An 18,524-nucleotide genomic window follows, 5' to 3' on the forward strand; every position below is an offset into this window, starting at 1 on the left:
TTATCCAAGTAATAACAAATAACATAACAAATTTTAAAATCTTAAAAAACGACCAGGAAGAACGGGAGAACTCGCAGCTGCAGCTGACCAGACTCATGCATCCCTGAACTCTGAGAGCACTTCAATGTCATTTAATAGGTTTGAACGCGGGCCTTATTACGTATTATTAATATTAGGCTACATAAATAAAATATATACCCCTACATTAGTGTGTTTTATATTTAAATTTTGCAACCAGCTCAATGGAAATATATGCAAATGACGGTAATCTCCGACAATACAACATAACATCCAAGTAGGCTGCTCCAAAGTATCAAAGAAAAATCATAACAATACAGCCAAAGTGCGGTTATTAGATAACAATCAATTGACACACACCCATCTGAGAGTGCTCTCGATAAATACAGCTGCACCGACCTAGCCGCTACAGTGGTTGGACTCCTTCGAAACATTCACCCGATCGATCCCTGAACTTGGCTGGCATCCACCTAATTCTTTCTGCGGGCAGCTCACATACTGGCGATTGATTCGCTCACCCCTTGCTCCTCCCCAACTCAGATTAAATGTCTGTCTAGTGCGCTCATTCATTGCAGTCTGAAGAAGCCTGTCATGACAGGGGAGCTGTAGATCGGGACCACGTCACAACAGAAGATAACAATTCAGTTTTTGGCCATCGATTCACTCAGATCTCCAGACATGAAGACGCTTCTGGCTGCCTATTCGGGTGTCGTCAAAGGTGAGACTCGGCAGTGATTACTGTAAGACATGCCGTTGTGTGATGCTCTACCGCACCAGTCATGTTAAATGTTTTGGGGTTCATTGTTATGGATGCATGTATTGAGTCAAATTGCTTTGTTTTCTTTGTTGTTTTCTTTTTGGAAATGAAAAGTAAGCGAACGTGTTCATTTCTTGCGTTGATCTGGTTCCTGTTGAGCTATGTGCCACTCTCAAGACAGAATGTTGATTTAAAAACTTTGCCTTCAAAGCTTGGATAATAATGTATGCGTTGGTCAGTCTACTGGCCTGGCAGGTTTTCTTTTTTTGGAAGATTCATTTAATTTAATTTAATTGTATGGATGATGTTGTTGGTTTTGATTGTATTCAGTAACTGAATACAATCAAAACCAACAACACTATCCTAACTGAAGTTCAGTCAGAATAGTTGTCTAGGCCTACTTAAAAAGTTGAACAATTTAAAAGTTGTAGAGGTAGGTGGTGGATTTACCTCTCATTCTGTTTTTAATCAATATGATGATGAGGGTGATTATTCTTTTTGGAAAATTCTACTGTTAATGTTTTCGGAGTGATCATCCGAAAGCCTGGGACATTGTTGAATTCTGTCAGTTTGTACATTTATTGATGAGTGAACCGCATGAATTGCTTAGACTTTGTAAGCGTGTTTGTGTATGGGTTTTTGATTATTGACATGGACACAGTGAACCTCTGATAAGTGAGCGAAGGCGGACTAAAGTTCTTGTTATTGCACTCAATGGCTGTACTGCTGGACAGCAGCTTGAAAATAAAGACTTATTTGATTCTTTTTCCCCACCTCTGTAGAATTCTTAAAGTTCCTCCTATAATCCTAGATGGTACACCGATATTGGCAGAAATTCCACAACTCAAATTAGTGGAATTGGGTCTGGCTCATTTGAGAAAGTGTAAGGGATGGAAGTAATATTGACACAATACAAAAAAGCACTGATTTTACAGTTTCAGTCAAACTTCTGCTGTAAGCCTAGCTTTTCTCTCCTGTAAGAATTTACCCAACTGCCAAAGGTAAACGTGGTCATTGCATCTCCCGCCCTACCGGCCATTGACTGGAAGCGATCCAAACATCGATGGCCCTGTGAGGACTTAAACCCTCTAGCCTTCAGCCATGATGTTGTTCGGATTATTTACAAATGGGATCAGGTCTCTTAGGCCATCTTTATTGGCTTTTCTGTGCTGTGAGCTTCTCTGGTTCTCGTGAATCTAATGTGGGACGCCTTCCTCACATGCAGCCTGTATGAGGACTGAGTCACTGACTGAAGAGGGGGAAGAGAGTTCTTACCTTGGTCCCCTGCTGTTTATGGGGAGACAGTTGGATGGTTATGGTGAGTTTGTATAGCGGTGCCGCAGGATTGTGGTTTCATTTCTGTGGTGGACGTGACGTAGGCGCTTGCCACGGTGTTGTGTGTGTGTTTGTTGTCTGTGTCATCTGTCTCATCAACCCCCCGCCCCCGCCCAACCTCGTTGATTAGGCTGTAGTCTAATGCAATTACACTGTGAAGAATGAAAGTTGCTGAGAAAGAAACAAGCATAGAGCCTGTGTTGTTTTTTGTGTGGTCATTGTCGGTCCTAGCTTTAATCCATTACTCTGTCTTAGTGACTTGGCTTTTTAAGAGTATAATTGATGTTGTTTTCGTTTTTTTTCTTCTTTAAATGTTTTCACAAAGGAGTGATTTTCATGTTTTGTACAATCCCTATCTCATTCCTTATTCCTTATCTCTCTTCCTCCCGTGTGTGTGTGTGTGTGTGTGTGTGTGTGTGTGTGTGTGTGTGTGTGTGTGTGTGTGTGTGTGTGTGTGTGTGTGTGTGTGTGTGTGTGTGTGTGTGTGTGTGTGTGTGTGTGTGTGTGTGTGCGTGTGTGTGTTTCTAGGCACTGGATCCAGTGTTCTCTCGGTTCTGCAGGACCTGCCCTCTCCTCCCTGGCCTTGCAGATCCAAGATGGAGAAGCATCTCCAGTGCATCTCTGTGCTCCAGTGGGTCATCTCCTTCCTGGCCCTGGGTGAGTGCAAGAGTTTACCTGTGTGTCTTCAGTGTTGGTGTGTAGTGGGAAAATTCCATTTTCACATTCCGTTTCTCTTGCTGTCTTTATGGTGGAAAATATATAATATATATCTCAGCCAAATTGTTGGAATATTGGTAGAGCGAGAAACGCGTCAGCAGGGGGTGGGGGGCAGGCTCCGGGCCCTGTCCCTTTTGGTATTCATAACACCTCAGAGGGTTGACCGGAGAACACTCGGACAGACATCCCTCTGTAATCAATAACATTAGTCTCAGTTCACTTAGATAATAAGTATAAGTAAGGTTAACTTTAAGTATAAATTATTCAAGAATATAAGGTCAATATTGTTACAATGGAGCCAAATGGTAAACACTATAAAGAAACTATACGTAGTGTGAAAATATAATTTTCCCACTATAGATGCAAGGGGCCCTGGGGAATCTTTAGCTGTGTTGAACGCTGTTTTCGTTAGGCTCCAAATAACGAGGTCAATGCAGTAAGCTTAATGCATAATTATGCTGTAATTTGTGCTTTTCTTACCCCCCGCCCCCCTCTCCATGGAGTTATGCTCAGCACACAAAAAGGCTACCAATAGAATTAAGCAATTTGACTTTCCATTCCTCCATTCATTATGCAATGGTCGAATCATAATGGCTTGATTATAATAGTAAAATAATTATGATGATCAATAGTTACATATGGACTATAGTGTATATATATATATATTATAAGCCATGAATCAGTTTATATTAATCAAACCAGACTAAAATGGTGCCTGTAAAAAAAGACACCATTTAATTTCTTCTTAGATTTTAAACATTTTCAATCCTCATTTTGACTGAGGGAAGAAATCCTCTAAAACAGTACCTGACGTTATGCAAATTCACCAGTCAGCACGTCATACTTAAAACAGACGATCACACTTCTTTCCCTCATGGGAGACCGAAGACCCCGTACAGGGTATGCATCTTCACCTGACAGTATTTCGATACCAGCTTCTTAGACGAGTCCCTCTGCCTGCAGGTCTTTCGGCCACAGTGCTCTTGATCTACATGTTCTGCACGGACTGCTGGCTCATCGCTGCCATGTACACCGCCTGGCTCATCTTTGACTGGAACACCCCGAAGCAAGGTAAAACCCCTTGGACGTCGAGACAGATGACGTTTATCTCTAAATCCATACCCACTGGCATGGAAGCCTTGATGGCCTGCCATCTGACCATGCTGTTCGCGCCTCGCACATGTGACTGTTAACGTAAGACATAACTGTTCTGGCTGCTTTTTTGCTTTAAAACGACCCCCAAAAAAAGATGTGCAATAACTGGTTCTTATCAGTTCATTCATAACAGTTAATCTGAAGAAAAATGTAATCTGTATGATTTCAACTATTTTCTTTGCTAGTATATCGTAATGCTTTCTAAAATGATAGTATCTGTTTGCACCGTATTCCAGGCTCAGAATATGAACATGCAAATGTGTCTATTGTGTGCATTTGACTATTTGTGTCACTTTAATGATACTTTTATAAAACTTAATACGACAGAGGACATTCCAACATAATCAAAGTCACTAACGTTATTCATCTGTTCAGGTGGCAGGAGGTCTTCCTGGGTCAGAAACTGGACCGTGTGGACGTATTTCAGAGACTACTTTCCAGTCAGGGTAAGTTGAGACACAACCCAATTAAAGTTAAGTAGGTTTACAGTGTATTTTCATGAAACACACCTTTTAATCTATGATTCAATTTTATGTGCAATTAAATCTAATATATACCTACCCCAATTATGAAAAAAAATGAAACTAATTGCAAGAGAGAAACTAGTCAAATATGCCAAAACACCATCCTGAACTGGACCCATAGGTAAATTGTGTAAACGTTGTACATAGTCCTGTTCTAATGCTAACTATATCTAAAGGTCTGTCGGTTTTTATGATAAAAAGATGGATCAATTGTGCGTGGCACCCGGGCGTGGCATGAATGCTTCATCAGCTAATCAAGGGCTGGATCGTTTATCAGCTGCAGGTTCCATGCGGCCCCTGGCTCCCAGTTGATTAGGGCCGCTTGACGTTGATGGGGAGTTCTAGACTTTGTCCTGCCTGATAGGAGCAGTGCTGAGCTGGTATTATGTCCTCTTTGCCTGTTCTCTGTACCTTGAGTTGAGGTAGAAGATAAAATCGACCTGTGCACAGAAGCATTATCACAGTCTCATGGACATCGTGTCTATTGGAGCATGACTATTTTTTGAATTGGGCTCAAATCCCAACTGTTGTTTATTTAAAGTAAAATGACAGAGGCACAAGTCAAGGTTGCGAGTGCATTTCAGGTGATTTGTAAATCTCTGCCAATTCTTAGTCAAACAAAAGCTATAGATAAATATAACCGCAAGCGGTGATTAACGGGATCAGAGAAAAATTAAAAGTCAAGAACACACTAAAGGAAGTTATATACATATGACATATAATTATGAAGGAAAGATGTTGATGAAGACGTTCCACTTAATGTCATACTGTGCCTCGGCTTTCAGGTGAGCAATGGCTGAATGTCATGTTTAGCATGGCCTAATCGGGATTCGAACTCTCAACCTAATGATCACCTGTACAAGGCATTATCCCATTAAGCCATAAACCTGAACTGCAGCCTCATTCACATGGTCAAATTGTCTATTGATAAGCACGCAACATCCAGAAAACTCCAAGCACACATTTCTCAAGTGAATTAAGGGCTTTCTTAAAAGCATATACCTGAAAAATCTTTGAATTTCTGGGGAAATGAAACATTTGAGGTCAGGAACACTAACGGAAGAAATATAAATATGACAGAGTTAATTATGAAGGAAAATGGTTGACGAGGAGTCGGAATGTTGATTGCCTTATGAATTTCAGGTGCTGTTAAATGTTTCTTAAATGAGAGATGACAGAATGTCATGTTCAGCTTGTTCAAAATGCTCTTATCAGGATTCGAACTTTCAAGCCTCTGCCATTCCTGAACTGCATGAAGCCTCATTCACATGGTGAAAATGTCTATTGATAAGCACACAACATCAAGAAAACTCCAAGCACACATTTCACAAGAGAATTAATGTCTTTCTTAAGGGAGTACAGATCTGAAAATTTGCACTGTTAATGGTTTCCACCGAATGATAGCCGTATGGTAGTTATACAATAGCAAAAAGGTCATATAGGCAAAATGGGGGCTGAAATTGGCGTACGTGACTTTCCACGCCAAGGTTGTGATCTATAAAAAAACAACTTGACGGGAAAATGTGCGCAGCCCTAAGCAAACTCTGACCCATGCGTACGCATGGTTTGGAGGAAAAGGAGAATTGGCGACACAGATGGTGTGGTGGTGAACTGAAGTCAGACCGAAGAATTGTAGAGTGAGAAGAACGATTATGTTTTATCATCGCCCTTCATAAATTTAATTTCAACCCGTATCATGCGTTAAATCCTAATCAGAATAATTTAAATCAACTGCGTTATTTCTCAGTTATAACTCCAGAAACATCTCCTTAGAATAGAAATAAAAAAAAAATCTCTATATTTAATCCCGTCACTCCATACTGTCCACTGACGGCGCGACTGCATGGAATAAAGCATCTGTCCAACATGTGTCAATAACATAATATTTTTATGTGACACTGTAAACACATAATCAAATGTCAATTAAATACCAAGTGTGGAATGGGCGTACGCACATTTTTAGTAACGATCCCACGCACAGTTTTATAAATGAGACCCCAGGTCATTCTGGTGAGGAGAAATAAGCCTAATTCATGATTTTTTACATTAGCGCCACCTTTGGGTGCAGTACCACAAATTTGGGTTTATGGGTGGTGGGGGTTATTGGTAACCATACCTGAAAATTTCAAGAGTTTTCGACCCACGGTATAGGCTGCAGTATGACTTTTACAGAATTTGAGGAAAAAAAAACACGTTACAGAAACAATAGGGGACCAAGCAGCTTCGCTGCTTAGACCCCTAACTATGGCCAACGCCAACAAGTAGAATCATGAATAAAAATACAGCAAATGCCATACTCTTTTTCTTCTTCATCAGACCAGTGTTGGACACTACATTCACTCCCCATTCCACACAGTATCAAAATGACAGTGCACACATGGATGGATCTTTATGTGCTCTGTTGGCCAATTGATGACGACGTGAGATGTGCTCCCTGCAGGAACCTTGAACCTTGCTCACCACAGTGTCCTGCACTTTAATCATTGGTGTTACTTGGCTGTGTTTAAACTTGGAGTACGTTGATGAAATCATTCTCTTAACTCGTGCTCGGGCTTCTTCTTTAAACTACTGCTGTGTTGAAAGGTTATGTTAATAACCCTATCTGGTGTTGTACAGATTTTGTAGTGTTTAAATAATGTCCAATTGAAATGTTTAGAATTTGACTTGGAAAATAGTAATTTGACTGAACCAATTTATGCTGACATGAATATATCAGTGATTGTCCCGGCTGCACAACCCTTGTTATGCTGTCCATGCCCTATTCTTCCTTCCCTGGCAATGGCATATGTTGCTGAATCCAATGTCGTTTTCTATTTGCCAAGTCCCCCCTCTGTCGCCTCTGTGAAGATCTGGGATGTAATCTCATCAGCTAATGTGGTTACATAACTAAATTGTTTGCCTACTACTGGTTAACAAATCCTAGACTACACAAGAACTAGCTGTGTGTACTAGCTATGTTCCTAATGGTCGTGTTTAACTTAGGTTGGTTGTCTTTTGTTACACAGTACAAGATGTTTGGACCTCCTGGTTCTCGCAAAGCTTTTTTATTATTTGTAGATTGAAATGAAGGTTGAACACACAGCATTATTTTGACTACTTTGTCAGGGCCAAACATCCAAAGAATGTTCCAGATTACTGAATCATTGTCCACATAAACCGATAGTCCCTAACTTTTGCGAACCCTACAGGGAAATAATTTAAACGTATTGTGTGTCTCCCCCCCCCTCCTTGTCTTTCAGCTGATCAAGACCCACGACCTGTTGCCCAGCCGGAACTACATTTTTGGATACCACCCCCACGGCATCTTTTGTTTTGGTGCTTTCTGCAACTTTGGGACCGAGGCCACAAGCTTCTCCAAGAAATTCCCAGGGATCAAGCCGTCCCTGGCAACGCTTGCTGGCAACTTTCGTTTCCCAGTCCTTCGAGATTACCTAATGTCTGGAGGTACATCAGATATTTATATGCTTAAACTTCTGATAACGGTGACTGCAGCTGCATTACAACGGTTGAGCTTTGGCCTGTTGCACAGCCAAATGGCTTTTGTTTATCTAAGCTTGCTACGCTTTTTTTCCCCAGTTTGTTTTGGCTGCAATATTTCTATCTTTTACTGTATAATCAATTGAGGTTATATTGAGGCCCTAATTCATCGTGGTTGTTTAACGAAGGAACAGCTACTTTTTGAAGTTAGTTTTTCACAATAAGGGAACTTAAGGACTAACATACACAGGCCTGTATTTATTTTGCTGCGTCTGAGGAACAAGTTGAGACTAGACGTAATAAAGGGACAATATAAATAATCAGATGAAGCGGGGGAAACACAATAAATGTTTTATCAGTGCCAGACACAATAAGGGACCAAAGTTTTAGGTCAGGATAGTGAGGTTAGGGAGTTGCAGGATTGATGGCAGATAATTGTGCATAGTAAGGAATTACAAACTCAGTTGTTGTTTTTCCCCCCCTCTACAGGCATCTGCCCAGTGAACAAGAACTCGATAGACTACCTGCTGACTTGTAACGGCACAGGGAATGCTGTGGTGATCGTAGTCGGAGGGGCAGCCGAATCTCTGGAGTGTGCCCCAGGAAAGAACTCTGTCACCTTGAGCAGACGCAAGGGCTTCGTCCGATTAGCTCTCGAGAAAGGGTATGTCTGGCAAAAGCATGCACTCATCTCAAAATATAATGTAGTCAAGAAAATTAAGAAGTTATATCATTTTTTTTTATTTATCAACATACCAGTGATGCACTGAATACTCAATGCCTAGGAATGTATAAAATAAGTATCTCATTATGAAAACTGGTTTTCAAGCTTATATGAGTTTCATAATGAGAACATTTTTAATCCTGACTCAAATGTGCATGTTCCCTTACATTGAGCTAAATTATTAAAGAGCTTTGACTAAATCCCATAAACAGAACTATAAGTCCACTAGTTAACATCATATGTAAACATTCAGTGCAAGCCAGTGGGAACCTTTCCCATAATGAGTCCGGGTCCTATTTCAGGTTCTGTATTATCTTGTAGTGCCTCTTCCAAAGAGGCTTTAGATTTGGGAATTTTCATTCATAACTAGGATTACAGTCCAACATAAGAAAAATAAGTCATCACATAGGGGATTTGGGTCAATTAAGTTTAGTTATCCAAAACCAGTAAAGTATGAAAATAATTTCAAATTCAACAGGTACTAGACATCATACATATGTATTACTTTGTATGTCCTTAAAAAAGGGTACCCTTTATAACACAATATTATTAATATTACTATATTATGGATGTTTTTCTTCCTTGAAAATGTATCTAATATATAAAGTTTACATTTTTTTACACTATTTTTTTTTACACTACAGTTACAATACTGAGAATGACTTGAATACATACAAAGTTATAAAGTCTTTATTTATTATATGATTTTATTTGTATGAACCAAAGTCATCTATAAAAAAAACTGTTCTTCTATCCAAGTATTGCAAAGAGCTTTGTTGAGTAATCTGTGGTCTTCCCTCAGGTCGGACCTGGTTCCCGTATACTCATTTGGGGAGAATGATGCTTACCAGCAGATTATCTTTGAGGAAGGTTCCTGGTGGAGGCTGGTGCAGAGGAAGATGCAGAAGATTGTGGGCTTTGCCCCCTGTCTATTCCACGGATGTAGCTTCTTCTCGGCAGAGACCTGGGGCATTGTGCCTTACTGCAAACCCATCACTACTGTTGGTGAGTTCAAAGTGTTAATGCTTGAAGGTTATCGTCACCCTTGTCTACTTTCTAATCGAAGAGCACTGCCTTATAATTCTTTGTGTGTTGAAAAGCGCTTCAAATAGAATATATTATTATAATTATTATTAATACTAATACGGATACTGCTATTCCCCGCCATGCCTATATGCGTACAATTTTTTCAAAATGTTTAATAGATGAAAAAATAGATGAAAGACCACCAAAATTGTCAAATGTGCTTTCAAATGTGCGCTCATTCTGTAATGTAATTTAAAAGGCCAATTTTATATGTTACAAGCACCCATTTAAGGCAGTCAGCAGAAGATCCACACTGTCAATATTTACTCTGTCCGACCTCAAGGGCACATTAATGTTTAACTCCTACTAATGCACATTTTCTTTTTACTGTTGATTAATTCTGTTTACACACTTTCACTCTTTGTTTTCACCAGTCGGGGAGCCTATTACAGTGCCAAAAGTCGAGGAGCCGACCCCAGATGTGGTGGATCAGTACCACGCGATGTACATCCAATCCCTTCAGTGTCTTTTCGACAAGTATAAGACCCACTTCGGTCTCAAAGAGAGTGATGTCCTCGAAATCCTGTGAGAAGGGTTGTTGGTCCCCCCGGGGCTCCTGACGTTGGATACAATCCCTTTTGCCCCCACCAGACACTCATGTGCCTTGATTGATTCTCTCCGGACCACAAACTCAAACACACAAAACAATTACGTTTGTAAACCGACACTCGGTCTCGACCTGGACCAGTGCGAGGGTAGTTTGTCCCTAAGAAATGTGCAGGTAGAATGAATTGGGTCATCTTGAAAATGGTATTCTGTGTGTGCTCTCTTCCTTCTGTCTTTATCTGATAAGAGGACAAATTCAGATGATACACTGCCATTAATGGTCCATCATTGTTCGAATTTATTTTCTTAAGGCAGTTTTTTATCAGAAGAGATTGGGGCGGAACACCTGGTCCTGGCAGGCCCAATAATCGATAAAACAGCAACAAGCTAACAGATTCAAAACATTCATGAAGTGCCATGTTGTTTTTTTGTATTACTCACTGATGCATTCATATAATTCTCCTCTCGAGATCCAATTTCTATGCAAACGCAATGCAAAAAGAGTCACCCCTCTTATTATTGGGCGGACAGACCCAAACTCTAATTGAGCCAAAGATCCTACTTGTTCCTACTTAATGCATCGATAATAATAATAATAATAATAATAATAATAATAATAGTAGGTGAAGGTAGAAACCAAGTGAATTCATGTTGTGAAAGTGCCAAACATTTTTGATGTTTTGATTATTTGCCAGAAAGTATTAATTGTATTCTGTGAAGACTCGAGGTAGACATGGATTTCTGCTTTTTTCCTTAAAAAACACTTGTGCACTTTTTTGTATGTTTGTTTTTGTTTGTCATGTTCTAAAAATGCCTTTAATACAAGACCTTCCCTAAACAGTTCTTTATCCCATCCCGTTCTTGTCCTTTTAGGGACTGACTGGTGTGTAAAGAGACGTCACTCAATGTTCCCATACCTTCAGGTCTTTAAGCTTGATTCAAACCTCAGTCATTAAAGAAAGTGGAAGTATTGATGGAAAAGTGTAACCATTGCTAATTTCAGGGAATTGTTTTCGAATGGTTTATGCTGTTGGTCGTTCTTTAATAAGTGTCTCTTTATATTTTGGAGGGGAAAATTAGCATGTATGTGTTAAGGACAGGTTCTGCAAGCGATGCTAATTGTGTAATCTGAAAAGTAAGTTCTCATTACTTTGACCGTGTCCTGCTAGAGAGCAGTGGACACAAGTGTCTAATCCATGTGCATCATTATCTCAAGCAATAAACCTCGAAAGGCCTTTCTGTATGGTTGCATAATCTGTTTGATAATATTTAAATTAAACTTTTTTATGTTTTGAAAAATGTGTTGTCTTTTGATATGTATGTAACGGTTGTCATTTAGTGAAGGACTTAAGAACAACGACGGGATCTATATTTTCTTCTTTATTTTGAAGGAAGCCTGTAAACAGAAGACGACGCACCCATGTCTTCATAAAATGGTGTTGGTATATTAAAAGACTACTGCATTAAATATACCCCCCAGAGGATGTCTTCCTCAATAAACAAAATATATTGCAGCTACCTCACTCCCATGGCAACGCCGCTCTAAGGAGATATGGCAACACACAACCAACAAACATACCAGCACGGACACAACTTAAACATAATCACAATTAAAATTTTAACTCCGTTACATATTACATTTCACATATATATTATTTATATTCAGTGGTCTGGCGAGAAGCTCAGGGAATTTCCGATTTTAAATACATTTGTAAGTACTTTTTTCTCTTTTGCTCGGTTGAATGCTGCCTCCTTGAGGACAATCCAGATTAGGATTCTGAATTAGTGGAGGACAAAATATCATGTATCTCTATTCTTTATTTCTATCTTTCCGTGTACATTCTATCAGATATGTGGATATTTATTCATACTTTAAAGGATGTTTATCACTTTCCATTGTTTTAAATTCCCTAATACCGTGTAATTATAACTACAATACCCACTGTGTATCGTGTGTCACCTGCAGGTCACGCTGTCCCGTGCGACTTCCTCCTTCCAGCATTGACAGATATGCATACATGCCCCTCCCTTTCCAAGCGGCCGTCAGCCAAACAAACCAATTATAACACAAGGTTTAAAGACTTCGTGTGACGGACTTTGTCTTGAGCCAATCAGAAACCTAGATGCCTCTCTACCAAAATACCGGACATGAACTCTGAAGCAACTAGCAAAATAGCTACTTTGTTTTTGTCGCTTGGTTAGCTGACAGCTAGGCTACAACACTACTTTCTCTCTAAAAAACAATGTCTGCACACTAATTTTTGGAGCTTTGAAGCATAGGACACTCATTGAATGATTGTAGTAGATGCAAACGATGGGATATTTTGTTGAATGAAGCAAACTCGCTAGCTGCCGATAGGAGGATGAACTCCATCACCGGTCGGGATGTTGCTATCCCCGCTGCAGCTGTCACTAACTCCGGAGTTTCATCCACCCGAGCACTGCATGTAGAACTCACATCCCAGCAGGTAACGTTATGTGCATGGTCCTAACTTCATGCTGTATGAGCGCTGTGCACGTAGGCCATTACATGTCACCTCAAATGTGTTGCATTGATAACTGACAACGTATTATAAAACAACTCCAGGCCTATGGTAGCTAACATGGCTAGTTAGCTACTGTAGCTAACAGTCGAGCTTTGGTACTGTCATGTGTGTATCATGTGCAACGTTGTTCTCAACGACACATGATTCTACTATGCTTTGCTCCCGCTCCACGTCCATGTTTACTCTAGTTTCTCATAATTGTTTACGGATTAAATGCACTGCCAATTCCAGCTGAGTTGAGTTCATTCTGCAGCAGTTGGGAATAACGTTATGTATCATCAAGCTCAGGTGACCAGTTCCATGGTTTCTTTGAACCCTTTGACTTGTGGAAGTCAAGGTTTCATCAATTGGTAAATGAATTAGAAAGCATTCATTCTTGAATATTTATTCCAGACTTATACCAAAACCCCACTAAGTTAATTGGTTGTTCTGGTGTGGTTCGTAGTGTTCACATTCCCTTTAACAGGGATGTTAAGAGTTTGGGATGTAGGCAGCCATATAAGATATTTTATAAGGTGGTTGTAATGGTGCTACCTTGTAATCCGCTTTGTACCAGTTTCAACACCGGATTAGGGGCCTTATTGTGCAATAATTAAAAAGATATTGTGAGGATTTTCCTTCCTACTCCAATTGTATAACATTCAGAAAGTAAACCTTTTAAAGCAATATTTTTTCAATGCTGACAATACAATGTTGATGGTTCTTCGTTGTCCTTTCAAAAATGAGCCATTTTGTATTACTTTATGCAGGATTGCAGTATGCTGATGTAAGGCATATTCAGAAGGGCTAATAATGTAATCACAAAATCCAAACATATAAAGTTTAAGACAGTGTTCTGGGAAATAACTTACTTGTGGACCAACTCATCTCGCTAAAAAAGGGTCTGCATCTGTTTTTACTCGCCTACTTGGTAAAGTCAATTTGAACTGTTCATCCTGTCATCAAACAAAGATTGACAAGTAGAATGTTTATCTAAGCTTCTGCGTAAAAAGGTAAATAGTTTGTGTGTGTGTGTGTGTGTGTGTGTGTGTGTGTGTGTGTGTGTGTGTGTGTGTGTGTGTGTGTGTGTGTCATGATTGAATGCTGGAAATCTCTAACCGAAAAAAACTATCATAACCTATGGGCTACTTAGTCAACCTATAAGACAAATGGCCAGTATACAGTGTCTGTGTTTTGTCTTTACCCTGCCTGGAAGTCTCCTAACAGAGTACAAAGGGTTTTTGTTTCCAATGCCCTTAATCTTATAGGGAATCCCATGACTTAGATTTAGCGAGTGAATGGTGGCCGGTCGTTGCAGTGAGGGTCTGCTGGTAAAGAATGTTGGTCAGATGCTGTATAAATCTGCAGTAATGGCGTTGAAGCGGACCATTCTCTGCAATGTTACTGTTCTGTCCATTTACTCTTTGTATGCACCATGGACTATGTTATTACATATTCTTTTTTAACATTGGTTGTACATTTCAGTTTGGAACGCAGTATAGACTGGTTATTTTAACTGCAATGCTGCATGTACTATGTGATTGGAACTGTGAGAATTCCGACAACTTCTGCAAGCATAACAATCAATGGACCAGCGTTTGACTTTCTTAACTGAAAAGGAAACCCTATGGTTAAGCTTTTCAAATGGGCCTTTGCTGTCGTCTGTGTTTTGTCAATCTGAGACAACAGTACACATGGAAACCGTCCTAAAATCCACTCTGGCAAGTCTATATTTCATTAACACTTTACAGTCCACCATTCACACCTTGTGCTGAATTTGGCGAAAGTTCAGGTGTTTCTTCAAGCAGATTTTGAGAATTGCATATTTCTTAACGGAAGCACAGGAATTGCTTTTCAAGCAATGTTTATTCACTATACACGAGAAAGTCATAGTTGCAAATCAGCATTCATTGCTTTGCAAATGAATGTCTAGGATCACAGTCTTGGCGGTGGAAAAACAATTGTAGCTAGAGAGTATAGCGTGCCACTAGTGAGACTCTACAGGAGTGGTACTCCTATGAGGTCGATCTTGTGCTTCAAATGAATGGAAATAAATTAGCTAAATCCTAATATATCTCTACTAGGCCTACAATCTGCAGGGCTATTTACATTTGCTGACATTTGTTTTGCACCTACCTCTTTAAGGTCAATGTTTGCCAGGTATACTTGACGTTGACACATACACTATACTTTGTCTGTACTTTTGGTGACTCAGCTTTTATGTTTTGGTTTCAGATAAATAGGCTGTCTCATAAAGATATCTGCTTGCCTTGATGAAGTGTTTGCAAGAGATGATGTGCAATGTTTTGTTTGCTTTTCTTAAAAATCACTAGTGAATATAAATAGACACTGGCCGCTGGTGCTGTTACCTTTTGGTCAATATAGTTGACCGGCTGTTTTGTTCCAATATAGCTTTTCATCACCCAGGATAACTTGGGGAAGGGCCTAACCTTAATGGGCCTATATTATACATACATGGGTGAGAGGAGTTATTGTCAACAGAAAATAACCCCCCCCTGCCCCCTTCCTCCATCCATTTCTCTTCCTACACCTCCAGATTGCATATCTCCTCACATTTGTGTTAGTTGAACCTATCAGTCTTGATGCTATCTCCAGAACAGCAAGAACTGTCCACAGCATACTAGTAGAACACACAGGAGCTATGGCTGCACGACGCATGAAGAACCTACACCTCCTCTGAAAGGACTGCCTTTTCTTTGCCTTCCTGGAGAGGGCTGCATTGTTGATGTTTTTCCTGTATCAAATGAATTCACTCTTTCATGTCAGGACCCCGTAGTCTCACCTTTTCAACTTCCATCCCCTGTTTTTTGAAATGATTGCTTTAAGACGCCTGTTTTTAACAATGTAGAATCGAAGTGTGAGTATTCTGCGAACTTTGAATGGAATTTTTATTCATGGTATATTAAGATTGCCAAGATTAGTCAGTTGACAGAAATTTGCTGTTATGCATCACATTTTATAGACAAAATTTCTAATGACTAAGAGATACCTGGAGATTAATATATATTATAAAGCGGCCCTAATTGTGACATTCCTCTAGATAAATCATCTCAGACCCAGCGGCAGGATTACATAGGCAAGGGGGCATCACAAATAACAGAGGGGGAACCCTTTTCCTTACTTGATAACACGGGAGGGATATTAATCACAATGCTGCTCTATCCTCCCGCTAAGTCTCCATCCATCTCATACTGCTGTAGTCCACCTCCCCCTCACCCACCATGACTCTTCCTTTCTCTGCTCCTGCCCAACAGAGACGACTACGCCACCTCCGCAGCATCGCTGCCAGAAACATCGTCAACAAGAATGGGTCTCCACTGCTTGACACCTACTTCACCCTCCACCTCTGTATAGAAGACCGCATATCGAGAGGTGCCCCAATACACCCTGTCCTCTATGGGTCTTTGCGTCACTCTGTCTCTCTCGACCTCTCTTTCTCTACTACATCTCTGTGTAGTGGCTTGTGTCTCTGATGGCTTTATGAAGAATATCATGTAATACCAGTTTCAAGTTTGAAGTCAAGGTTATTTTATAGCATCTTCATAAGGATCATGGTTAAAAACACGCATGACAATGGAGACATGAAGTCACTGCATTATACATTATATTTATATATTAATATTTTTAGGGAACAAAGAGCCGAATGACTTATCGTAGATGTTTCTATCTCACATTTTGATGCTGAACAACAAACGTTTTTTAAATTTGAACAGCGATGTTTCACAGCATCAGTTTATAATGGTGCTCTGTGAACACTTTGATCTCCGGGTAGTAGGATTCAGTCTTTTTGTATAAATGGTCACTTGTAAGAAGTTCTAAGAAATGGTTCACAGCCATCGATTTCGGGGAAACACAATGTCATGGTCACTCTCTATGCTAGTCACAAGTTGGATTGTGCTGTTGAAGCTTGTGATGCCTTCCTAGAAGGAAAAGCTGTGTTGGTATAACGGACTTGATCACGTTGAACAAGGATGAAAGAAGTTGGTGTTATTTTATGTCATGCCCTTCGAGTGATGACTTTTTCTGACGCAGATACCCATTTGCTATCCTTACTGTCAAAACAACTTTCTAAGGAGCTATTGCAAGGAATGCATTGAATGTATATAAGTGTTCCTCTCTTTAACCAAAATGTTCTTGTTTTCTTTGCAGACTTTTATGAAAGTGAGATCATAAGAGATTCGCTGGTAAGTTATCTTCAACCATCATTGGCACAAAACCATGAGCTACTCAGCCTGTCTCTATGGCGACTCTAACCTTCCTACTCTTCCCTTACAAATCTCTGCACTTGTGTTTCATCATGTGTGACCCAACTGTAAACTTTATGTTATTTGATCTCCGGCTGTTTCACCCTCTGTTTGTGCAATCTCTGCACACTTCCTTTTGTTCCTGCACTACAGTATCAGCAGGCCATTACTGCAAGGCCAAATGCACAGTCATCAGCTGACATAAGCTCTTTTCCTTGCTTATTGCACTCCTCCACACATGCAGGCACGCACGCACACACACACATGGTGCCCACTCCCAATAGTGAGTGAATGTAACCTCTCTTTATTTGATTTACTTTTCCCTGTTATCTTCTTCTTCTTCTTCTTCTTCTTCTTCTTCTTCTTCTTCTTCTTCTTCTTCTTCTTCTTCTTCTTCTGTCTCAAAGGGCTTTTCGAAAGCATCACTCAGGAATTGACATGTGACATTATAATGATGTATGGTAAGAGGGTTGGGGACAAGTGAATTTGTGAAGATCAGGTTTCACAATACCATCATTAATTGCTTACAATTCAAATTCATATATGACATTCTGAGTATATTGATGCATCCAAAGCTTCAATCTGTTTTCTTATGTCGATATGTGGACTGTTCTGTGAAAAAGAAAATCCCCATTGCATTTCAACTTCTGTACATGATTCAGAGAAATACAAGTCCCAATACTTGGGACTTGTCAGTGCTCATGTAGATTGTAAAGGCACAGAGGTAGCTATAGGGTCTGATCCAATCCCTCTGGACCCTGGTGTGTGTGTGTGTGTGTGTGTGTGTGTGTGTGTGTGTGTGTGTGTGTACGTCAGAATCCGACGTGGCGGAGCCTGGATTTCGGCATGCTGCCTGACCTACTGGACACGTCAGTGTCGTGCTTCGTGGTGAGGATCTGGGGCGGTCAGCTCCAGCAGTACCAGCTCCTCATCGAGTGGAAGGTCAACCTGGACGGCCTGCGATACACCGGCCAACAGGTCAGCTCCAGTGCCTGTACATGTGATGATGAAGAAGATGATATTTTTTGGAGAACCAAAGGAAAAATCACACCCATTCCAAGGGGAGCATGTGATGCAATGAGATGACATGTTTCCCTGTTGGATTAGACAACATGGAATTTGATAGGGTGATGATAACAAGCTGGAGCGTGCAGACTTAGCTGAGAATTAGTTTGAACTCTTGGGAAGTTCTTTCCCAATGTCACAGACTTACACTTGTTTTGACGGAGGCATAACTTTAAGGTTTTTAAGATTTCAAGTTTAAGATTTCAAGGTCATTGTAACAGTTTTTTACTCTGAATGTATTTATCCGGATATTAATAAACGGTCTACCTTGTTTGGCGCTGGTAACCCTGGCAATGCCGTCAGCCATCCAAACTATGCGTTAACATGAGG

At 40.2% G+C, this 18,524-nt stretch overlaps 2 protein-coding genes across 3 annotated transcripts in view; both read left to right on the top strand.

Annotated features, from left to right (window-relative positions):
- Nucleotides 1–422: 422 nt before the first annotated feature.
- dgat2 (diacylglycerol O-acyltransferase 2) lies at nucleotides 423–11,638 on the top strand. 2 transcript variants are annotated; one of them, XM_030360380.1, is made up of 9 exons: nucleotides 423–736; nucleotides 2,011–2,093; nucleotides 2,639–2,767; nucleotides 3,791–3,898; nucleotides 4,358–4,428; nucleotides 7,746–7,950; nucleotides 8,473–8,647; nucleotides 9,510–9,712; nucleotides 10,168–11,638. In XM_030360380.1, the coding sequence occupies exons 2-9, from the start codon at nucleotides 2,069–2,071 to the stop codon at nucleotides 10,320–10,322; spliced, it is 1,071 nt and encodes a 356-aa protein (XP_030216240.1). In that variant the 5' UTR covers nucleotides 423–736; nucleotides 2,011–2,068; the 3' UTR covers nucleotides 10,323–11,638. The 2 variants fall into 2 exon arrangements, with proteins under 2 accessions (XP_030216240.1, XP_030216239.1); XM_030360379.1 differs by lacking the exon at nucleotides 2,011–2,093 and having other exon boundaries at nucleotides 424–736.
- Nucleotides 11,639–11,942: 304 nt separating this feature from the next.
- uvrag (UV radiation resistance associated gene) overlaps nucleotides 11,943–18,524 on the top strand; it is a 73,591-nt gene continuing 67,009 nt past the window's right edge. The window contains exons 1-5 of the mRNA XM_030360381.1: nucleotides 11,943–12,050; nucleotides 12,306–12,807; nucleotides 16,140–16,257; nucleotides 17,035–17,069; nucleotides 17,946–18,107. Of these exons, the coding sequence (XP_030216241.1) occupies nucleotides 12,703–12,807; nucleotides 16,140–16,257; nucleotides 17,035–17,069; nucleotides 17,946–18,107 (420 nt within the window). The 5' untranslated portion in view covers nucleotides 11,943–12,050; nucleotides 12,306–12,702. The remainder of the gene's footprint in view (nucleotides 12,051–12,305; nucleotides 12,808–16,139; nucleotides 16,258–17,034; nucleotides 17,070–17,945; nucleotides 18,108–18,524) is intronic.

Source organism: Gadus morhua, chromosome 7 (assembly GCF_902167405.1).
Source record: "Gadus morhua chromosome 7, gadMor3.0, whole genome shotgun sequence".
Classification (NCBI taxonomy): Eukaryota; Metazoa; Chordata; class Actinopteri; order Gadiformes; family Gadidae; genus Gadus; species Gadus morhua.

Coding starts and splice junctions, on each gene's coding strand:
- dgat2 (XM_030360379.1), top strand. CDS start 697: ATGAAGACGCTTCTGGCTGCCTATTCGGGTGTCGTCAAAG. Junction 4,429..7,745: donor GAGACTACTTTCCAGTCAGG/GTAAGTTGAGAC, acceptor CTTGTCTTTCAG/CTGATCAAGACCCACGACCT. Junction 8,648..9,509: donor CGATTAGCTCTCGAGAAAGG/GTATGTCTGGCA, acceptor GTCTTCCCTCAG/GTCGGACCTGGTTCCCGTAT.